The sequence below is a fragment of the Morus notabilis genome, unplaced genomic scaffold (genome assembly GCF_000414095.1).
Source record: "Morus notabilis unplaced genomic scaffold, ASM41409v2 Scaffold827, whole genome shotgun sequence".
NCBI lineage: Eukaryota > Viridiplantae > Streptophyta > Magnoliopsida > Rosales > Moraceae > Morus > Morus notabilis.
Window position 1 is genome coordinate 32,716 of NW_010359381.1, and position 23,985 is coordinate 56,700.

General features: G+C 40.4%; 3 protein-coding genes across 3 annotated transcripts; all 3 read right to left on the reverse strand.

Moving 5' to 3' along the window:
* Positions 1-593: 593 nt before the first annotated feature.
* On the reverse strand, positions 594-902 carry LOC21393706 (auxin-induced protein 15A). The gene has a single exon (XM_010094224.1). The coding sequence runs from the start codon at positions 900-902 to the stop codon at positions 594-596; it is 309 nt and encodes a 102-aa protein (XP_010092526.1).
* A 2,100-nt stretch (positions 903-3,002) lies between these two features.
* Positions 3,003-3,611, reverse strand: LOC21393707 (auxin-induced protein 15A). The gene has a single exon (XM_010094225.2). It carries the CDS (start codon positions 3,543-3,545, stop codon positions 3,267-3,269), a length of 279 nt encoding a protein of 92 aa, XP_010092527.1. The 5' UTR covers positions 3,546-3,611; the 3' UTR covers positions 3,003-3,266.
* Positions 3,612-5,382: 1,771 nt separating this feature from the next.
* Positions 5,383-22,317, reverse strand: LOC21393708 (UPF0664 stress-induced protein C29B12.11c). The gene is made up of 5 exons (XM_010094226.2): positions 22,020-22,317; positions 21,177-21,288; positions 20,082-20,153; positions 5,858-6,078; positions 5,383-5,767 (listed from the first exon to the last, which is right to left on the reverse strand). The coding sequence occupies exons 1-5, from the start codon at positions 22,127-22,129 to the stop codon at positions 5,659-5,661; spliced, it is 624 nt and encodes a 207-aa protein (XP_010092528.1). The 5' UTR covers positions 22,130-22,317; the 3' UTR covers positions 5,383-5,658.
* Between the last annotated feature and the right edge of the window lie 1,668 nt (positions 22,318-23,985).

The window sequence follows — 23,985 nt, forward strand, 5'->3', positions numbered from 1 at the left end:
TCTCACTTCTCGTGTCATATCTGAAGAAATATTCCCATTCTGGGTTGAGCTTTCGTTACTGGGACAAGAAAAATGAAACGACAATAAGTGGTACATGAGAAGGAAATTCTTAATACATTATCACTGACAAGAAATACATATGAATGTAACAACTATAAATTGTATTTATGTAATTCGAACCACTGCTTCTATGGATGGTTAGGAACAAAGCCCTAGCAAATAGAACAGACAAGGTTGCTCTCTGTCAATTCCAATTAAATAAAACTTGTGAAAGTATAAAGTTTTTGATGCTGATCATGTAAATCACTATTAAGGCAGTTTAACAATTTCTGCCCCCAAAGATGAATGCAAAAAAAAAAAAAAAAAAAAAAATGACAAGGATTCTAGAGCACAGTCTAAAAAGAAGATCCCAAAACAAATAACGCGTTAAAGAAAAATTGAATAAGTATCTATTCATATCATTCTTAGGGACACTTTCCTTTCAGTCCCCAAGGGAACATATTTACACAGTATTGTCAATATCTATATTTGCCTCACAAAAGTTGCAACAATTGTTTTTGTTAGTGATAATTGTCATCTATCGGTATGTAAAATCATGACGCATTCAAGTAAGAAATAAGATCAACAAAGGTCTCTTCTCCGCATGGAATTGTGAGAGCACCCATTGGATGATTGAATCCATATTCTTCCTCACTTAGGCTTAGCAAATCTTGGAAAGAAGGTTCGTTGAGGTATGACATAGGGATCACAAACCTCTTCATTTCGATCTCATCATTCCCGACATAAATTGCCAAACAGCCTTTTGGGACATCGGATACCGGTGAAGCTGATTGGCTTGCATTTGAAAAAGACCTCTGAAGAAGTTTCTTAGCTTTAACAACTAGGGGAAAACGAAAACCCATTGTTTTGTTTGTTCTCTCGAGAGAAAAAATGAAGAGCAAAGTGTGGAATGGAAGGTTGAGCTTTGAGATTTGAGGATTCGAGGATTTGAATACTGCTGAACCCAACCTTGTAAATATGTATTTATAGAAGAATACTTGATAGGCATGTAGGCCAAACAATCTGTTGCATAAGATGAATGGTCAAATACTAAAGAGACATTTAGATATGGGTCCCATACAAAGAGACATAGACTTTTGGTAATTCACATGGTATTGTCTTTTTTACAAATGATCATGTCCTACCAGCTTGTCTCTAGAAAAAACCAACACGCCTTCTTTGCAATGAAAAATATTAAGATATATAGGTGAAGCCAGTGGTACGAATTCATTTTGTATTTTTCTCCAAAGAAAAATTGTTAACTGAAACTTGAAAGACACTTGGGTCACATTGTTAGCATAACTCAATGGCAGGTAACATGAAAATTGAATGATGAGAATTAATTAGTTGGTTTCCTAAACACTATGAAAACTTTCAAGTTGATCAATGGGGCCACTTGTATAATCCAAGGACCAAGGACTAAACGGGAGAAGGGAAATGATCAGCAGACTAATGTGCCCCTAATCATGGCACTAGACCAATTTGATAAGAGTACCAAGTTCACTGCTTCTAGGAAAAAAAGCAAAAAACAAAAAACAAAATGAACATACATATTCTAATGAATGTACAAAAAACTTGTCAGCCTAAGCACCATACACATCATTTTACAAATTGCAATTTCTTTATAGCTCTCTTGAATTGGTTGGTCATGACATCTTCTAGCAGAGGCAAGGCAACCCCATCTAAGCCTTCAAAATGCAATCCTCTTTGTGATAATGTTGATAAACACTATTCACTAGTTGAGACCACTTTATAATATACTTAAAGATTTGAACTCGGCCTGTGCATGCATACTTACATACATATACATATACAAATAAATATACATGTACGTATACTTATGCGTGTGTGTGTGTTTTGTATATATATCATATACATATATATATATATATATATATATTATGGATGCCATCTCTCCATGTCTTAGCATTTGACCACTGAAGTTTTCTTCTTCAAGTTTGCTTGTCTTGGGGGTCCATGTCTTTTATGTAAGCTGTAGATTGACATTATTTTTCACGATTATTTTATTATTCGGATAATTAAAATTGCTATCAAGAAAAACTTTTTCTTTTTCTTTTTTTCCTCCTAATCTTATCAATAGGCCCCATGAATAATTCTGTTTATGTCGGCATTCAAATTTAGCATAAAAGTTGATTAATTCCCTGCCTTTTGGATTAAAGTAAATGGAATATTATTAATTGTTCTTATCATTTGGAATCCCAGAGGTTAGATTCTAGAGAAGTATTACTTTCATATTGGCCATTGATTTGCTAACTGAAATGGCTGGTTTTATCCAGTCAAAATTTATGCGACAGATGAAAGTCTCTGAAAGTATAATGTTAATTGCATGAATGTTGCTATTGCTGGTTTTTCCACACATCTTTAGAAAGAAAAAAGAAAAGTGACTTTCTAAGGAAGTTACAGAAATTGAGATTACTTGGGAGTGAATCCTGTCAGGTCTTTGGTTAGAATCTTTTTTACTTTGACCAGATATCGAGGAACCGTCGGTAATACTAATTATTCCCAACGCCAGTGTTGTTTAAAGAAAATTCTTTTGTAGTGGTTATTTATGGTCATGATCTTGATCTTCATTCTATTGATCAATATCCTATTTTGTTTAGCTTGCAAGCACCAATGAGAAAAGAGAGAATTTGGTGCTTAGTATGATCAAAAGAAGAGATGGTATATGGCATGTGATTGACATTAACAGGATATATAATCAAAAACTAAGAGAACAAGTGGATTTTTCTTTTTGCATACATGAAACCTTGAAGAGCAACAGTTAAGAACTACAAAAAACCAAGTGATCATCATGACATCAATTTCGAATTTCAAACTGATTCATCGAGAAATAAACTCGCGGGAGATGGAAAATTTAATTATAGTACTAATGAACCACTATCATTCCTTGAGCCATTTCCTTTACTTGCAACTTGGAGCTGCTAATCATATGTATTGCAGTGGAGAGGATTGCAATTGCCACTGTTACAAACGAATTTAGGACAAGAAATTTTACGAGAGTTTTGCATCAGAATCTAAAAAGATAAAAGCTCGGAACAAGTTATTGAAGAGAATTTGCAATTGTATTCATTTGTATCAATCTTAGGGACAGTTTGTTTTCAGCCCCCAAGGAAAAAAATTGACTTTTGTGTAATGGCATTGTTTGCCTTATAAAAACATAACAAATGATTTTCGTTAGCAATTGTCATCTATTAGTGCCTGCCCCATCATGAGGCGCCCAAGCAAGAAAGTAGATCAATGAAGGTATCTTCTCTGCAGGGAATTGTAAGGCCTCCCATTGGACGATCAAATCCGAATTCTTCTTCAGCTTGATTCAGCAACTCTTGGAAGGAGGGACGATTCAGGTACGATACAGGGACTACAAACCTCCTCATTTTGCTCTCATCACCAACATAAACTGCCAAATAGCCTTTTGGAACATCTGAAGAGGACCTCCTCATAAGTTGCTTAGCGCCGTTGACTACTTCAGGCAAGCGGAAACCCATTGTTTGTGTTTTTAAGTACTCTGTAGAGGAAGAAAAAGAGAAGGTACGCAAAGGAAGTAGAACTTTGAGATTCGTTAAGAAAAATTCGTAAATATGATTTGCTAGTTCTAAAAACATGTTTAGTAAAAAGGGTGATTGAGTACTCTGTAGAGGAAGAAAAAGAGAAGGTACGCAAAGGAAGTAGAACTTTGAGATTTGAGATTCTTAAGACTTGAGATGCTACTGAACCCAACTTCATAATGTATTTATAGGTGTTTGATAAGTATGGAGGCTAAACAAATCTTTTACATGAAATGAATGGTAAAGACTAATGAGCCATTTGGATAATGGGGCCTTTTGAGAGACATGGGCTATTGGACATCACATGGTATTGTCTTCCTATTTATCATTCCCTACCAGCTGGTGTCCTGAAGTAACCAACTCAACACCTTATTTGCAATGAGAGAGATGAAAAGACATGGAGGTGGAAACCAGTGATACTTCAATTTGTGTTGTCTCCACAATGTATTTTGATTTAAAAAAAAAAAAACAAAAACAAAAAAGAAAAAAGGAAAGACACTATCAATTTATTTAAGTAGAAGCACAAAGCTAGGTGTTAGGCAATAGACATGCTTAGGACATATTGTTATGGTAACTAAGAACATGTAACGTGGAAATCGAATGGTGGGAATTAAGTGTCCTTTGACACTTTGAATAATGTTGAAGTGCCCCACTCGTTGGTTGGACCGTCCAAGGACTAAAGTGGAGATGAGAAAATAATTGTGAAACCGACTCGACTCTAAAAATGGCACGAGAGTAACTTCACAAGTCACCCAAGTTCATTCCTTCTCCAAAGGAGAGTGAATTTAGATGTTCTTGTTAACCGATGTTAAAGATTTCCCATAGAGAAAATGCTTGTACACATTCACAAGTTCCAAATTCTTTCTTGCTCTGTGAAACTGGGGACATTGTAATAACTTCTTGCAAGAGGCCAAAATGTGCACATTCCATTCCACCTAATTAGCCTTCTCAACATTGTTCACTTTGTAGCACGTACGTACAGACAATTTCAGGTATATCCTCCGTCTAAATATTTTAAGGTACTCTATACCATAGATGTAATCTCCTCATGTCTTGAGCATACAACCACTGATGCTCTCTTTCAATTTCGCTGCTCTTTGGGGTTTATGCCTTTACGGTGATCAAGAAACAAATTACTTTTAAAAAAGATGATAATTGTGACCATCTTAAATTTTGAGAATCTGATTCAAATAGGAATCTATTACAAACCTAATAGGTAAAACTCACCTTAGCAAAATCGGCTTGTAAAAAGAGGAGACTCAGATATTTCAAAACCACTGATCTTTTCTTATGCTTAGTTCATATGGGACTTTTGGTATTCCTAATATTCCACCACGTTCGATCTTTTCTTTTGTTTATTTCATATGGGACTTTTGGTATCTTAATATTCCACAACATTCTGCAACCGCCATCCACAGAAACCAATCTTCCCAGCTAAGTAACTTTACAGATCTTGCCTTCTATCAGGTAGACCCCCATCCGTAGCGACGCTCATAGAGACGCTCATAGAATCATAACGCTCATAGAATCATAACCCCTACAATATTCGACCAAGTAGAACTCACCATTGTAAAACAAGCTTTGCTAAAAAAGTGGACCCAAGGGCTTATAAACCAGCCAATCTATCTTATATTTACTCCATATGGGACCGTTTGGTATCTAATGTACTTTAAGTTGGATTTTGCATAACAAGTCAATGGAGCCTTTGAAGGCGCGTTGATCTTTAATTGCTGAACGAAGAGCTACTATATTGGCTGTAGATTCTGCTAGATGAATGGTTGTCTTTAATTCTGGATTTTTAATAACGGTAGAAGTTTCGCCAAAGGCGCCTTATTGTATGTTGCGCCATATCAAGAGGATGATTGATAAATAGAACAAAGAATTTAGGAGTCGTTACAAGCAAACAGGGCAACAACTAGATATCACACTTTATTGAATATACCACGTATAACCTATCAAGCGTATTATTTATGCACTCTTTTTCACGCATCATGGTTTCATATTTCTCGTTGGTTCTTCAACGAGTATTTTTATTTACCACTGAAGGACAACATTACATAGAGGGTTCAGCCGGACGGGACTGGTAAGTGCGTCGCCTTAACTGAGAGTCCGGGGTAGGTTGCTGCAAGAAGATTCTGGTTGGATCATTGGGGTCAACATACCTGCATCATTGGAAACAAGCATTTAATCAAACAACTCACCCATCTAATAACCTAGACAACCACATATACACAGAAAAAGAATTCACGTACGCATGTCTTATCATCTCATCAACAGGAGTTTGTGCTGCTTGTAAAGGATCCGCATGGGGCTCCGGTCTTGAATTGGCTTGTTGATAATGCAGGTTATATTGTCTGACAGAACCAATCAAGTTAAAGAAAAGAGGAACGAAGGTACCACAACCCCCTTCCTTGAACAAAATCTTAAATGAGTGGGTAGAATAGAGCGCTCCAGGTTGATTTTCCGGAACCACCTGAATTAAGTCATTTTAAGAGATGAGTGAATCAGATCAAAACGAAAAAGTATGGCTTTTTCTATTGGTATCTGTGGAATTGAACAGCTAGCATAATCTGTACAGCTAGTATAATCTCTAATAGATAGGACTCGGTAAATGTATTTTAGGCAAGTTTTTGACCCCGGAATCATAGGATTGATAGGCATAGATAGTTTCCTCTTTTTTTGCCCTAGAGAATTCTTTATATTGATTTGTATTCCCGGTAAAGTATTCATTCCTGTTGATGAGAATATCCAGTTTTTCTCTCATCTTTATCACTTTTCACAATATGGTATCAGAACCCTAGGTTCTTTTCTGGGTATCGTTCATTTTTTCCCGCCTTCATTGCTGGCGCAGTTTGTTTGTGTTTCTGGCCTTAATTGCCATCGTTCTGTTCTGTTTTTTCTTTTGGCCTTCATTGCCAAGAACAGTCCGATTCTTGCCCTTATTCCATCAATTAAAACCAGCTTTCCGAAGCCTCATGTCGACTGTAGAAGATGCAGCAAAATCCGTTCAATCCGACAAAGTCAACTCAAACCAATCATCTATGGGTGATCTACAGAATGTTAGGGCTTCATATAGGTTGAATGGAAAAAATTATCTGATGTGGTCTCAATTTGTTCGAACGTATTTGAAGGGAAAAGGAAGATTGAGTCATCTCCTTGGACCTGGACCAAAACCAAAAGACCCAAGCTTTGAAGCGCGAACGAGGCGGATTCGATGGTCATGTCATGGCTGTGGCACTCTATGGATCCAGAAATCAGTGACACCTATATGTTCTTGACTTCGGCAAAGGCAATCTGGGATGCTGTCCGACAGACTTATTGAAGGCTCAAGATGCAGCCCAGGTGTTCAAGATTAAGATCAAGGTGGGTACTCAAACAAGGAAGCAAGTCTGTGACGGCTCAAGATGCAGCCCAGGTGTTCAAGATTAAGATCAAGGTGGGTACTCAAACAAGGAAGCAAGTCTGTGACGGAGTACGCAAACTTGCTGCAAAACCTGTGGCAGGAGTTTGACCATTATCAGGTTATTGAAATGAGATGTGCCGAAGATGCTGGAATTCTGAAGAGGTTCATTGCAAAGGACCGGATTTATGACTTTCTTGCTAGACTCAACCCTGAATTTGATCAAGTAAGGGTTCAGATTCTCGGCAAAGAGGAGTTACCTTCACTCGAGGAGACAATTTCCTTGATTCGGGGAGAGAAAAGCGGAAGAGGTGTAATGCTTGAGCCTCAAACTCCAGAAGGATCAGCCTTGGTAAGTAAAGTTGAACAACCACAAACAACGGAGAATGGGAAGATGGACATGTAGAAACCCGCAGGGAGAGACAACAAGGATTGTGACAACCGTGACAATCTGTGGTGCACTTATTGCAAGAAACCAAGGCACACCAAGGAGCGTTGCTGGAAGTTGAATGGGAAGCCACTCACTTCAAGCCGAGAATGGGGTCGAGGTGGACGGCAGAAACCGTATCAGGCATTTGGTAGAGCAGGTAAATCAAAGTGACAAAAGGGAGTTAGGAGGTTTCAATAGTGAGGAAATTGAAAAACTCAGAGGTTTGATTGGATCACTTGAAAAACCCTTTGGCGCATGCTCATTGGATCTCTCTGGTAAGTCTCCATTTTCTTTTGGATTACATGCCTCTGAAAAGAGTTTCGAGGAATCTTGGATAATTGATTCAGGAGCCACTGATTACATGACTTTTTCCTACCTATAAACCGTGTCCAAGCAGTAGGAAAATTATTACTGCAAATGGTTCTCTTGCCACAGTAGCAGGTCTAGGAGACATTCATTTGACACCATTTTTTGTCCTCGAAGATGTTCTTCATGTCCCAAAGTTATCTGCCAACCTTGCCTCAATTCAGAAAATTACAAAAGATCTAAAGTGTCATGTGAATTTCTATCCTTCTTACTATGTTTTTCAGGAATAGGTTTTGGGGAGGAAGATTGGACTTGCTAAGGAGATGAACAAGTTTTATTACCTCGAGACACCAAGCTCTTTGAAGAGAGTCAAAATTGAAATCTCCTTGTCACTAGTCAGTTCCTCGAATAAAGAAGCCATTTGGCGTCATCATTTTCGTCTTGGTCATCCGTCTTCTAGAGTCTTAAACATAATCTTTGTTTAATGGATTAGATATTAAAGTCTTGCATTGTGATGTTTGTGAGTTTGCAAAACATACTTGTGTATCTTTTCCTACTAGTAATAAAAGAAGTTCTCATCCATTTGATTTGATTTACAGTGATATTTGAGGACCTTTTACAACTCCAAACGTTACAGGGTCACGTTGGTTTGTTTCGCTAATTGATGATTGTACTCGAGTCACATGGATATTCTTGCTCAAACATAAATATGATGTGAGTAATGTCATTCCCGATCTTCATTCAATGATTCAAAACCAATTTGGGGTAAACATAAAAAATTTATGCTCTGACAATGCGTGAGACTGTTTCAATCAAGTTCTGTCTCCCTACTTTCAAAAAGAGGGAATCATTCATGTGTCATCCTATGTAAGCACACCCTAACAAAATGGGATTGCTGAGAGGAAAAATGGTCACTTACTAAATTCTACTCGAGCATTGTTATTCCATGGGAATGTTCCTAAAACATATCGGGGAGAGGCAATTCATACAGCTACATACTTGATTAATAGATTACCCTCAAGAATGTTGGATTTCAAATGGATTTCAAAACCCCCATGGAAGTTCTTTCAAAATTTTATCCTCACTTCAGAACCTCAAATGGTCTCATACCTAGAGTCTTTGGATGTACTTCATTTGTTCATGTTCACAATCAAAATAGAGGAAAACTCTACCCTCGAACAGTTAAGTGTGTCTTCATTGGGTATTCATCCACCCAAAAGGGTATAAATGCCATCATCCTCCTTCAACGAATTTTTACATTTCTGCAGATGTTACTTTTGTTGAAAAAAAACATATCTTTCACAGTCTTATCTTTAGGGGGACTCTTTGCCAATGGAAGATAGACTCTGATTTTCTTGATCTTTCACCGTCACCGTCATCCACTTCTCAAAATTTCCAAGATTCCCGAAATGTCAAATCCATACCTGTTGTCCAATTTGTTCCTGTCCAAGTCGAGTCCACTGAATCCGTTCATGTCCAAGTCCATTGAGTCCGTATCTGTCCAATCCATGTCAGTTCTAGAGTCTGTGCCCAAATCTACATCAGTACCCATTTATGACTCTTACAGATTCCTACAGGTGTACTCAAGGAGAGAGATTGTTTCAGACCCAGCACAATGATAAGCTCTGGTTTGTCTGAACAAGAATTAAGAGACTAATTGCAAAATTCGTAAGAATGAAGAAAGAATCAACGAAGGATTTTATTGAAACAATCACTATACACTGTCTGCTTCCTCCCTTGCTTGGAATTGTTCCAAGACTTGTTCACTTTCTATTTATTTCCCGATCCCTCCTTTTCCCTCCTCTTTCCCCTTTTATACAATTTCCTCCCCCAACCCAAACTTCCCCCGTAAGCTACTAATACTAATATTTCTAACTAAACCACTAATTCCGAACTACCACAGCCACTAAAGACAGCTGTCCCTGCCTAGACTCTTTTATTCCTCCTAACATACACTTGCTTGAGTTAGGGCTTATCAATTACCCCCCCCTAAAAATGTCACCTTGTCCTCAAGGTGGAAAGCTGGAAACTGGCGCTGAATCACCTCAAACGGCTCCCACGAAGATTCAAAGTCCGGAAGGTGGCGCCACTTGCTTAAAACCTCCAAGGCCCCAGTGGTAGGAGGAAAACGAGTATCCAAGACTTGAGCGGGTTCCACCTGCAACGTCAAATCTTCCGATAACATTGGAGGTAAAGACTGGGGAGTATCCATCGGCCCAAATGCCTTCTTCAAGCGGGACACATGAAAGACGGAATGAATCCGAGCGTGAGAAGGCAAGAGCAACCGATATGCCACTGGAACTCGAGCCAGGACCTGAAACGACCCATAATAGCAAGGGCCAAGCTTTTCATTCCTCACTCGCGCCAACGCTCGGTGATGATACGGCTGAAGCTTCGAATAAACCATGTCCCCTACCTCAAACTCCACGGAACGACGCTTCCGGTTTGCATGGTCACGCATAGTCTGTTGGGCGCGTCCCAAATGGTCCTTCAGTTCCGACAAGAGCGCATCACAGTCGCATAGCTGCCTCTCCAACTCCAATGTGGCTGTAGAACCGGCCTCATAAGGCACCAACCGCGGAGGATCTCGCCCATAGAGAGCCTTGAATGACGTCATGGCAGCCGAGACATGGAAACTCGTATTGTACCAATACTCCGCCCACGAAAGATGTGTAAACCACTGTCTAGGTTGGCCACAGACAAAGCAACGTAAATAAGCCTCCAAACATCGGTTTACGACCTCCGTCTGGCCATCCGTTTGTGGATGGTACGCCGTATTGCAACACAAGGTAGTGCCCTGCAGCCTGAAAAGTTCCTTCCAAAATTGGCTCATAAAAACCTTGTCCCGGTCAGAGATGATGCTCTGTGGAAACCCATGCAGGCGCACAATGTCGCGGACAAAAACAGCGACCACTGTATGGGCAGAAAACGGGTGTTTTAAGCCAATAAAATGACTGTACTTACTGAGGCGATCAACGACAACCAAAATGGAATTATAACCCGCCGATCTCGGTAAACCCTCAATAAAGTCCATGGAGATATCATCCCAAACCCGGTTCGGTATAGGCAAAGGCTGCAACAATCCTGCCGAAGACAAAGTGGACGTCTTATGTTGCTGACAAATGGCACAAGCAACCACAAAAGACTCCACATCCTTGCGCATTCTTCTCCAGAAAAATTCCAAAGCCAGCCGTTTGTACGTCTTTAAGACCCCGGAATAGCCGCCTATCTTACTACTATGAAACTCACGCAATAAGATGGGAACTAGTGGAGACTTCGGAGGAACGACCAACCTTCCTTTGTAAAGTAGATGCCCCCGTTGAAGAGTAAATCCCGTCGACGATTGCATTCCGGCCAACAGCCCCTCTATGGTTTTGTTGAGCTCCGGATCCGCCTTAACCTGCCGCTGCAACTCCTCAATATCGAGCACCATTGGAGTAGTCATGACCATCAAAACCAGCCCCGCCTGTTGTCTCGAAAGGGCATCAGCCACCCTGTTTTCTGGCCCCGATTTGTACTGTATCTCAAAATCATAGCCAAGCAGTTTGCACAGCCACCGCTGGTGCTCCACACTCACCAAGCGCTGTTCCAACAAGAACCTCAAACTTTTTTGATCAGTGCGCACCAAAAAGCGCCTTCCCAACAGATACGGTCGCCATTTCTGAATGGCTAGCACAATGGCCACTAGCTCCCGCTCATAGACCGATTTGGCGCGAGCACGCGCCGAGAGGACTTGGCTAAAATAAGCGATGGGCTGTTGCTGTTGCATCAAAACCGCTCCTACCCCAAACCCCGAAGCGTTAGATTCCACCACAAAGGGTTGTGAGAAATCTGGCAAAGCCAAAACTGGAATTTCAGTCATAGCTTTTTTTAAGGACTGAAACGCCTCCTCAGCCTCCGAATTCCAAGCAAAAGCGTCCTTCTTAAGTTGCTGTGTCAACGGCCACGCAATACGCCCATACCCAGCCACAAACCTATGGTAGTATCCCGTGAGACCCAAGAACCCCCGCAACTCCTTAATGATCCATGGGGACGGCCAATCCAACATGGCCTGTATCTTACTGAAATCCGCGGCTACTCCATTCCGGGAAACCACATGACCCAAATACTCTAATTGTTCCTGAGCAAAAAGGCCTTTTTTTCTGTTGACGTACAATTGGTTGGCCCCCAAAACTGACATAACCTTGTCCAAGTGCTCCATATGGTCCTCCCACGAGCGACTGTAAATCAAAATATCATCAAAGAAGACCAACACAAATCGGCGTAAGAGCGGCTTAAGTACCTCGTTCATCAAGGACTGAAAAGTCGCCGGTGCATTTGTCAACCCGAATGGCATAACTAAGAATTCATAGTGTCCCTCCGGAGTCCGAAAAGCAGTTTTAGGTTCATCCTCGTCACTCATGCGGATTTGGTGATACCCCGACTTCAAATCTAACTTGGTGAAAATGGTGGCACCACACAATTCATCTAACAACTCCTCTATCACCGGAATTGAAAATTTATCCGGAACCGTGGCCTTGTTTAACGCTCTATAATCGATACAAAATCTCCAACTTCCATCCTTTTTGACGAGCAAGACCAGGCTGGAATAGGGACTCACACTTGGCTGAATAATTCCAGCCGCCAACATCTCCTTCACCAATCTTTCTATTTCATTCTTTTGAAAATGGGGATAACGGTATGGTCGGACACTAATCGGTCCGCTGCCATCCTCTAGGATTATCTGGTGGTCCTTCACTCTATGGGGGGGTAATCCGGTGGGCATGTTGAGGGCTGCCTCATGCTTCCGTAACAGTTCTTGTAGCTGTCCTCTGCCCTCCTCTTCCATTCCATGACCTTGCTCCACCCCCAGTTGTCTCATTTCCAAATAAATGCCTTGCCCCTCATGGCGAATGGTGCGCATCATGGCCTTAAGGGAGATCAATGATCTCGTAAGGCTCGTGTCCCCTTTCAACATCACATTCTCCCCGAGCACTTTGAATCTCATAGTTTGAGATTTCCAATTTACATTCATACTCCCTAAAGTCTCCAACCATTGCATACCTAGAATTACATCTATCCCACCCAACTCCAATGGCAAAAAATTCTCAATTATGGTTAAATCCTGCATGGTCAACACCACCTCCTTACACAATCCCTGCCCTTGTACCGACTCCCCCGTTCCCGTTTGAACGCCAAAACTAGTCGTAGGAGTTATGGGCAGTTTTAACTTCGAAACTAAGGCAAGAGAGATAAAATTGTGAGTAGCTCCGGAATCGATCAAAACAATTACCTCACAATGGCCGACCTTCCCCTTTATCTTCATGGTTTTTGGTGTAGTCAACCCCACCACGGAGTTCAAGGACAACTCGATCACCTCGGTCCGCAGCAACTCCCCGGACTCCTCCTTTGCCGCGTCCGACTCACTTTCCTCGTTTTCTATCTTGTCCTCATCGCTAACCAACATAATCCGCAACTCTTTTCTTTTACAGCGATGCCCCACCGTGAACTTCTCATCACATCGAAAACATAGTCCCCTATTCCTCTTCTCCTGCCACTCCGAATCAGAAAGTTTCCGAAATGGAAACTCTTTTTTCGGTCTCTCAGCACTATTGCTGCCGCCTGGAAACTAGTTCACTGTGGTTCCCGTTGGCGGATTGGATGTGAATCCCGCTGCTTGGGGACGCCAACTCCGTGTTCCCCCACTCTCTCTTCGCAGCAACAGGTTCTTCACTTCAATTCGCTGTGCAACGTCCATGATTTCATAAAGCCCCTCTGGCCGGAGTAGTCGCAGTTTAGCCCGAATATCAGACTTTAAACCATTCACAAAAATACCTTCCAAGATCTCCTCCGGAATTTTCTGTAAAGGAGCAGCTGAAACCTCAAAGTTCCGGCGATATTCAGCCACTGTCCCCATTTGCCTGAACGCTAGGAATCGTTCACAAAGATTTCCTTCTTGCGATGAACGGAACCGCTGCAGGAGAGCCACTTTGAAATCAGTCAAAGTAATGAAAGGCCGACGCTGGTTCTACCATTGAAACCATGATAACGCGTCTCCCTCCAGTGCAATTCCCGTTGTCGTTAACTTCTCCCTCTCTGTGAACCTGTTGATTGAAAAAAACTGATTCATCCTAAACAACCAGCCATCCGGATCAAGGCCACTGAACAATGGCCCATATTTCCCAAAAAATTCCATGGGTTCCTCAGCCTCGTTTTCTTCCTAGTACCTTCTTCCTTCTCTTCCGGTGTGACCACCCATTCTGCCCCCCTCAACTCGTCCCTCTCCCCTCAACCTGGGACCACCATTCAATGTGCGAACTCCTCCTTCCCCTTCCCCATACCGTCCACCACGTCCATCCCGCAGATCTTCGGACAATCCTCCCACTCGGACTTCGCCGCGCCGCCAATCGCGGAAGTTTCGCTCCCCGTCGGCCACCTCGCCCGCCCTAGGTCGGCCATTCCGGCCATCGCGACCAAAATCGGGGCGATTTCCGTTCGCAACTCGTGCCCTAGCTCACGCGTTCTCTTCTCCAGTGTGATTTTCCCTGCCATCCATTTCCCGTCGTTTCCCCTTTTTCTTTTCCTTTTCCCCAAAAGCCCTAAATTCGGCTATTTCATCCAGGTGGCGGCCGTCCTCGTCCACGCGTTCCACGACTTCACATACTAGACCTGGAATCACTCCATTCTCGTCTTCCCGGGACTCTCGCGATTCCCGATCGAGATTCCTCCGCCGGCAGATTTGCCGTCGCCGCCGCCGACAACAAACGCATCTATTCCTCCATCAATCGGCGCAGGTCTGAAACGTTTTGGCTCATCACAGCCATATTCTGGTTAACTTCCACCCTACTTTGGCTTATTTCCGCCCTAACCTCGCCAATTTCCTTTTCTACCGAAGTTTTAACTTGGTGAATCTCCCTCTCCATCGCCTCAAACCTCTCCTTTTTCTGGCAGCCATTATCGCCCAGGACAGAGCTCTGATACCAAATTGATAAGCTCTAGTTTGTCTGAACAAGAACTAAGAGACTAATTGCAAAATTCGTTAGAATGAAGAAAGAATCAACGAAGGATTTTATTGAAACAATCACTATACACTGAATGGTAGAACTTCGAGGGTCTGCTTCCTCCCTTGCTTGGAATTGTTCCAAGACTTGTTCACTTTCTGTTTATTTCCCGATCCCTCCTTTTCCCTCCTCTTTCCCCTTTTATACAATTTCCTCCCCCAACCCAAACTTCCCCCGTAAGCTACTAATACTAATATTTCTAACTAAACCACTAATTCCGAACTACCACAGCCACTAAAGACAGTTGTTCCTGCCTAGACTCTTTTATTCCTCCTAACATACACTTGCCTGAGTAAGGGCTTATCACACAAGTCCAAGATTCTGACCCGAACTCTGTTAATGAAGATATGGTAAGTTCTCCCTCACAACCTACCGAACCACACATAGATGATCTTGATTTGCCTATTGCTATTAGAAAAGGTTGTAGAGAATGCAGAAACCAACCATTATATCCATTATCCCACTATGTGTCTCTTGATCATTTCTCACCATCACATTAAAAAAATTCCTTGTGAGTCTCAATACAGCTTTTGTTCTAAACACTCTATCTGAGGCATTATCAAAAAGAGAATGGAGAGATGCTATGGGAGAAGAAATGGATGCACTGGAGAAATACAAGGCATGGGAGATTGTTGATCAACCAAAAGTTTAGAATCAGGTAGGCTGCAAATGGGTGTTTACTTTGTATTCAAGGCTGATGGGTCACTTGAAAGGTATAAGGCAAGGTTAGTCGTTAAAGGTTATACTCAGACTTATAGTGTTGATTATCAAGAGACATTTGCCCTTGTTACAAAAATGAATACAGTGAGGATTTTACTATCATTGGCGGCTGATTTTGATTGGGAGCTTCAACAATATGATGTGAAGAATGCATTCTTACATGGAGACTTGGAAGAAGAAATCTACATGACCATTCCACCTAGTTTTGAAGGGAAAGGAGCAACTAATAAAGTCCGCAAATTGAGGAAGGCTCTATATGGACTTAAGCAATCTCCTAGAGCCTTGTTTGGAAGGTTTTGCTAATGTAATGAGAGACATGGGCTTTAGACAGAGCCAAGGAGACCACACACTTTTGATTAAGCATTCTGATTCTAGGGGAGTGACAGCACTTATGTTGATGATATAATTATTACCGGGAATGATGAGAAGGAGAAGCAAGCTTTGAAGAAGTCTAATCAGGGAGTTTGAAATAAAATAACTTGGTAGACTAAAGTATTTTCTCGGGATTGAAGTTGCATATTCATGACAGGGCATTTTTATCTCACAATAGAAGTATGTGACAAATTTGTTGAAGGAAACCGGTAAGCTTGCTCGTAAACCAGCAACTACTCCTATTGACCCTAATCACAAGCTTGGAGAAGCCACAGAAGATCCAACTATAGATAAAGGAATGTACCAGCGATTGGTAGGAAAACTTATCTACCTTGCTCATACCCGACCAGACATTGCTTATGCAACAGGCGTTATCAGTCAGTTCATGCATGATCCCAGGAAGGCACACTTGCAAGCAGCATATAGAGTATTACAATACTTGAAAGGAAGTCCTGGCAAAGGAGTTTTATTCAAAAGAAATACTGGACTCACTCTAGAAGCCTATACAGACGCAGATTATGTAGGGTCTCTTATAGATAGAAGATCTACTTTAGGTTTGTTAGGTTCCCGAAAATCTATGCTTCATTAACAATACTAAAAATGGAAAATTACAAGATGGATGGGCAGTTTCGAGGACCCCCTACCTCCAAAATAGTGCACAGCACTAGACACTCTACAAATTTGATTTTCCCTCCCTAGCAACTAAACCCCCTATTTATACTCTCCTCAAGACTATTGAAAAAGACTTCTAAATATTAGGTTCCTAACATTACCCCCACCCTAAAGAATCACCTTGTCCTCAAGGTGAAAATCAAGAAATAAAATTGAAAAATAACATCTAAATGATTAAGAACAAAAGACTTTGTTAGTTCCTTGATTGGAGTCCCCAAATTGATGTTGTCCTCGTTAGTCACGTCTTCAAATTGGAGCCAATCAATTACTTTCTTCTCCATCTTCTTTGTATCTTGGAAAGCAACCACAATGTCTATCAATTCATTTGAAACTCTCTGCGCAAAAATTACAAGATGGATGGGCAGTTTCGAGGACCCCCTACCTCCAAAATAGTGCACAGCACTAGACACTCTACAAATTTGATTTTCCCTCCCTAGCAACTAAACCCCCTATTTATACTCTCCTCAAGACTATTGAAAAAGACTTCTAAATATTAGGTTCCTAACATTACCCCCACCCTAAAGAATCACCTTGTCCTCAAGGTGAAAATCAAGAAATAAAATTGAAAAATAACATCTAAATGATTAAGAACAAAAGACTTTGTTAGTTCCTTGATTGGAGTCCCCAAATTGATGTTGTCCTCGTTAGTCACGTCTTCAAATTGGAGCCAATCAATTACTTTCTTCTCCATCTTCTTTGTATCTTGGAAAGCAACCACAATGTCTATCAATTCATTTGAAACTCTCTGCGCAAGCTCATCAATGGTCACAAAAAATATTGACAAATCAATCCTCACTAAGGGAGTTTCCTTCTTAGCCAACCAGGACATCAACCTTTTAACTTCACTCTCACCAATTTCTTCATACTCAGCTACAATCCTACCATTCCCAGCCCCAAACGTGTTAAAGTTTTGAGGCCTCTGACTGCCCGAGCACCAAAATTAGGCCAACTCATATTGTAATTACGAGGCTCAACCCCAAAATTGGCTCTGCCCATACCGAAAACACTAGACCCAGCCCACTTCTGAACAGAATTTCGGAATTCAGCCCCAAAATCGCCGGATTTCGCATCGGAATTCCACGTCCTGGCCATCATCTTGCCGGAGCTAGCCCCAATGGCGTCAAAATCAAAAAACCCAGCATTAAGGGCATCAGAATTCATGGGTCCCACTCCAATTCCGCCAGAATCTGCCTCCGTGGCACCGGAACCAGCCCCTTTCACACCGGAATTGCGAAGCCCAGTCCAAACCGGGTCGGAATCAGCCCCAACCTCGCCGGAAACACCCTCAACAGCGTCAGAATCATGAGACCCGCTCCAAATTTGGCTAGAATTTTCGAAAACAACACCAATCTCACCGGGATCAGCCTTAATCGAGTCGGAATTGCGAGACTCCAGTACAATTCCGCCGGAATCTGCCTCTATAGCACCGGAGTCGACCCCTTTCACGCCGGAATCGTGAGGCCCTATCCAAACAGCAGCCAAATCGTCGAGCCCAGCCTCCGTCGCGCCGGAATCTGTCTCTGTAGCACCGGAATCAGCCCCTTTCACGCCGGAATCGCGATGCCCGGTACAAATCGGTCCGGAATCAGCCCCAACCGCGACCAAAACAGGGATGGGTTCCCTATTCCGAGGGTACCCATGCCGTCCCAGCCCCGGAGATAGCCTCTCCTCCTCTAACTCCGGCTCCCACTCCGATTCCTGTCGCCGAACAAGCTCCGTCGCCCTTTCCCGACGGTCACGACCTCCGTCCGCCCTCCTCCCGTCGTCGAACAACCCCACACGCTGCAGATCCGGACCACCCAGCCCCAGATCACGACGGATCTCGCGCTCCTCCATGAGACCCACGTCTCTCCGGCGTCGGAACTCCCTCTCGCGGCCTCGATCTTCGCAAATCGGCGCTTCCCGATGAAGATTTGCCCGATTTGGCACCTCCACTCCGCCTGGGCCGACGCGATCTGGGCTCTCCTCGCCCCGAGGCGCGCGATCTCGCCTCTCCCCGTCCCGTCGTTTGCCGTCGCGACCCAACTCGGCCTTCCCGGCCATCGGCCGCGCCGCCAGCAGTGCCTCCATCCTCCGCAGCACTGCCTACACGTCTTCCATCTGAGTCCGAACCTTCTCCACCTGGTCCCGGAGCCCCCCCATACTCCCTCCAGAAACCTTGAGATTGGCTCTGAGAACAGCCCTAAGTTTCTCTCTTAACTCAAAAAGCTCCGTGGATCATAGATGCTCTGATACCATTGTTAGGTTCCCGAAAATCTATGCTTCATTAACAATACTAAAAATGGAAAATTACAAGATGGATGGGCAGTTTCGAGGACCCCCTACCTCCAAAATAGTGCACAGCACTAGACACACTCTACAAATCTGATTTTCCCTCCCTAGCAACTAAACCCCCTATTTATACTCTCCTCATGACTATTGAAAAAGACTTCTAAATATTAGGTTCCTAACATTACCCCAATTGTTATAACCCTTGGGTAGAACTCATCCCCAAAAGCTAGCTTGTAAGGAGAGGGTGCCCAAGTGGTTATAAACCCACATGCTAAGCCCATACTTAGCAATGTGGGACTCAACCAGGATCCTAACATACCACCATGCTTCCGACACCGACGTCCACGGCGGCCCACTCTGGATGGCCCACTCTGGCCTTTCCAGGTCGCCCCTCCCCAGGTCGCCCTTTCCGCAACGTGAGCCTGAGGAGGAGCATGCTCTGATACCAATTGTTATAACCCTTGGGTAGAACTCATCCCCAAAAGCTAACTTGTAAGGAGATGGTGCCCAAGTGGTTATAAACCCACATGTTAAGCTCATACTTAGCAATGTGGGACTCAACCAGGATCCTAACAAGGTTATTGTACATTTCTTGGTGGTAATTTGGTGACATGGAAGAGCAAGAAGCAAAATGTGGTGGCAAGATCTAGTGCTGAGTCGGAATTCAAAGCAATGGCTCAAGGAGTGTGTGAATTGCTTTGGACAAAGATCATTTTAGACAACTTGAAGATCAAGTGGATAGGACCAATGAAGCTTTATTGTGACAATAAATTAGCAATTAATATAGCTCATAATCCTGTCCCAGCATGGCAGAACGAAACACATCGAGATAGACAGACACTTCATCAAGGAAAAGTTAGAATGTAGTCTGATAAGCACACCATATGTATCTTCAGGGAATCAACTAGCAGGTCTTCTGACAAAAGGGCTCAGTAGTGCGACCTTTAATGAAATCATTTCCAAGCTGGGAATGGTTGACACCTATTCTCCAGCTTGAGGGGGAGTGTGGAATTAAACAGCTAGCATAATCTGTAAAGCTAGTATAATCTCTTATAGATAGGACTCTGTAAATGTATTTTAGGCAAGTTTTTGACCCTGGAATCATGGGATTGATAGGCATAGATAGTTTCCTCTTTTTCTGCCCTAGAGAATTCATTACATTGGTTTGTATTCCTTGTAAATTATTCATTCCTGTTAATGAGAATATCCAGTTTTTCTCTCGTCTTTATCACTTTTCACGATAGTATCCTAACTAACACACTTACCGGCTCCACTTGACCAGAAATATTGTTGCAGAAGAAGATTGGTTGATTAAACTTTTCACCACGGACATAAAGCTGCATATATGGAAAAAGAAATCCATGTGAGAGCAATGCAATTAGATTTGCAATTAATAGTTATGGCAAACACATGACCAAGGAAATCAAAATATGGATGAGTAAAATGGCGAGCAAACAAGGATGTTCAATCATACATTTAAATCATCAAATCTACAAATACTTTAGTGAAAAAAGCCTTGAAAAACTCCTCTATTTAAATTATAGGTAGATAGACTCCTTAGACAACAATAGCAAGGCATGAATTGTTCATTGATATACTTCCTAATACATTGCTAGCTTCTCGTAGCATTCGAGCCCAGATCTCTCCCTTAAACCCACCTCATCCTTACCAACTGGGCTAGCACCAATTGGCACTACTTATATATATAGCCCGGATCTCTCCCTTAAACCCACCTCATCCTTACCAACTGAGCTAGCACCAGTTGGCACTGTTTATATATACATATAAGAAATGAGAGAATATTATTAATGAACAATGGAAAAGAAAAGTACAATTGGGGACAAGGAGTCCACCAAAGAAAAACAAAACAAAGAGAACTAGAAGGACATGACTAATGAAGGACTAAATCCCATCCTCTAAGTAAATCTGAAAAGGAAAATGAATTGAAGCCTTTAACTTGAGATAACCACAATGCCACACTAATTTAATTCTGTCCCACACTACAGCATGGAGGTGTTCAAAGTCCCCACTAAGGTGAGAGTAAGAAACATAGACTTTGTATCTATATTCAATGAGAGAGAAATCTAAGCCGAAACCAAGAAAAATATTACCCAAAAACCTGAACATAGCGATACTGTCAACATAGAAGAAAACAAAAAGAAATCAAAATTTTAAAAAATACAGGGCAACCTTTATGCTATGATGCAGAGTAAAAGTAAAGTGTGGACAAAGATACCTTCAGAGGCACCCAAGCCAACACATAAGTTTATTATTTAAAAAAAAAAAGAGTTACCATAATATGCAGATAGAATTATCAAAGCAACTACTCCAATATCATACAAACTCACGAGAGTGCATACCAGGGGCATATCAAACGCAAAGAAGTCTCCAACGGGCTTATTTGCGACAAAGACCATGCGTATATTTGACAAGTAAATCATTCCCTTTGCTTTAACATGACCCCCCTGAGTTCTACAACAAAAGTATAAAGTTAGTTCAAAGACAAAAACAATTTGAGTATCATTTAAATAAAATACGTGTTTGCTGCTATTCAGCACATTACAAGTTTTCCTTAAAGAGAGAGAGAATGTATGACGTACAGCAAGCACACAACCAATAGTTTCCTATTCAAGAGTTTCTCACTTTAAAGTTTCCTAATTTCTTAGATATATTATTTCCTAGTATTTTCTTTGGGCACGATTAAACAAAATAACAATAATGAAGATGATGATATAATTACAAACTCGAATTTATCATTGAAAGGTATGTATCTTTTTTTCTGGTTTCTATAGAGTGCAAGACGTCATTTTTTTTAAACTCAAAATCACAAATTGCTCCAATGCATCGTTTTATTGCTGTTTTACTTCACAAAATCTTCATCTTACATTCAGTCACATATTGAATTCCAACATAATTTAACAATAAAATCAAAAGAAAAAGAAAGTACACGGAAACAAACTTGACTCAATCAAAACCATGAACTTATCATTGAAGCCCAAAATCGAGAGTTTATACAAAATTTGACTTCTGGTAGGCCACAGATCCAAAGATTACCACAAATCCTTTACTGATTAAATAAAAAAAAATCCCCAATCCAACAAAACAAGCAATTCGCCATAATCAAAAACAAATTACGCACAGGATAACGATCGCTTGCTAAGTAATTGATGAAGAAAAGGCGAATGTTAAATCATATTACTAACCCAGGGATTTTGTCCACCTCAAACTCGACGCCGTCTCTGGCTAGAACGAACATCTCGTTGACAAAAGGAACCGGCATGCCATTGGGGAAAAGCTGAGGGTTGAAAGCCATTTTCGCGAGCGATCGAGAAGAAGAAGAAGGTGAAGTTGTTTGATTGGGATCAAATTCGTGCGATATAAGATGAATATATATTTGCAGGAGAAAAGGAGCTCTGTCAAAAACGAACCGACAATGGCGATTCTACAAACGTCTGGACGTTCTGTTCTACTTCTGTTGGGGGTGAGTTTGGTATCTATGCATACTTGCTATTTATTTTGTTAAAACCAGGCTTATTTGCATTGTTATTCCCCAGCTTATTAATTAAAACTCTACAAAAATATTTTTAAAACATTTAAAAGATATAGAAAATTCGAAAAAAAAAAAAAGAAAAACATATCCTAGAGTTAAAAAAATTCAAAATATTTTAATTTTTTTTTTGGAGAAAGTCTTTTGACATTTAAAATTTTGGTTAAATAAGTAGAAGGGTGGTTTGGGTATTTTAGTCTCAAAATTCGTTTTAGAATATAGAAAAAGAGAAAATTTACTATAACATTTTTTTTTTTAAAAAGGAGGGACATCGATTTACTGAAACGTAAAAAAAAAAAAAAAATCAATCCAACTCAATTAATAAAAATACGAGAAAAACTAAAACAAAACATTTAGCATTTTAAAAAAATGATTAACAAACATAAACACAAAAACAAAAAAAGGAAAAAAAACAAATAGTAAAGAAAATTTAATTTATCTTTTTGGAATGGTCATTGAAACGAGAAAATTAAGGTTTTATTATAGATTTCAAAATAGTAATAGTTTATACTTTGGGGAGTGTGTGGAGAGAAAAAATTTCTTTCATTAATTTTTTTAGGAAATTTGTCTGGTAGCCGGTCTATCAATAAGGTCAGTTTTTAACACATTAGATCTGGTTAAAATTGAATTAGAATAAAAAATATATAAAATAAATAGTTTTTAATACAAATTTGATGGCTAAAAAATAAAAAACTATTAGTAATTTATTTTTTTAGTCTTATTAGAGATACTTCCTTTTTAAGAAATGAAATTTAATTGCATGATTAAATATATTATAATTGTATGTTTTATTTATCATTTTATGCGAGGGTCTTTTTGTCATAAAAATTTTTAATTTAAAAGGAGTGTGTTAATAGAACCATTCTTAACTTTATTCAATGGCATTTTTTTGTCATCCATTACCATAAATAATAAGTTATACTTAAAAGAAAATAACAAGTTATCTTCAAAAGAAAAAAAAAAACACAGATAGCTTTTGGAAACTATTGTGTTAAAAAGAAATATGTTTTGGAAATCTGAGGTAAAAAAAATGAAAAAAGAAAAAAAATCAAAGATATTGATATCTCTTATTGCATTTAACAACAAAAAGAAGATGGAGACTAATAGTGCTAACATATTAGAGTTTAGGAATTTAAGTGACTAAATTCTTAAAATGGGGACGAAAGATGTCAACAAATTAAGAACTTGAGAATTTAGAGTGTCCAAATTCTTAAAATGGAATTAACAATGCCAACAGATTAAGAGTTTGGGGATATTAGTATTTAAATTCTTAAAATAAGAACTAAGTATCAAACATGAGAAATTTTTGGGACCCATGAAATAAAAATCTCAAAGAATAAAAGATTATGAATCAAACTTTTGAAATGCTCATATAACTTGAGGGCATTATTAAGCCTATTAGTCCCTAGACCATCAATTTGAGTTATTTTAACCTCTTAATATTTTATTTTGATAAATTACTCTCTAAATTTGTAATTTCTTTTTAATTTTACTCTCTAATGATAAAGTTAACTATGAATTTCTAGAACTTAATAAAACTAATCATTTTTCTATCACATAATACTAAAAATTCTAAAAAAAAGTTGACTAAATGTGAAATTTTTTAAATTTAAAAGGGTTTT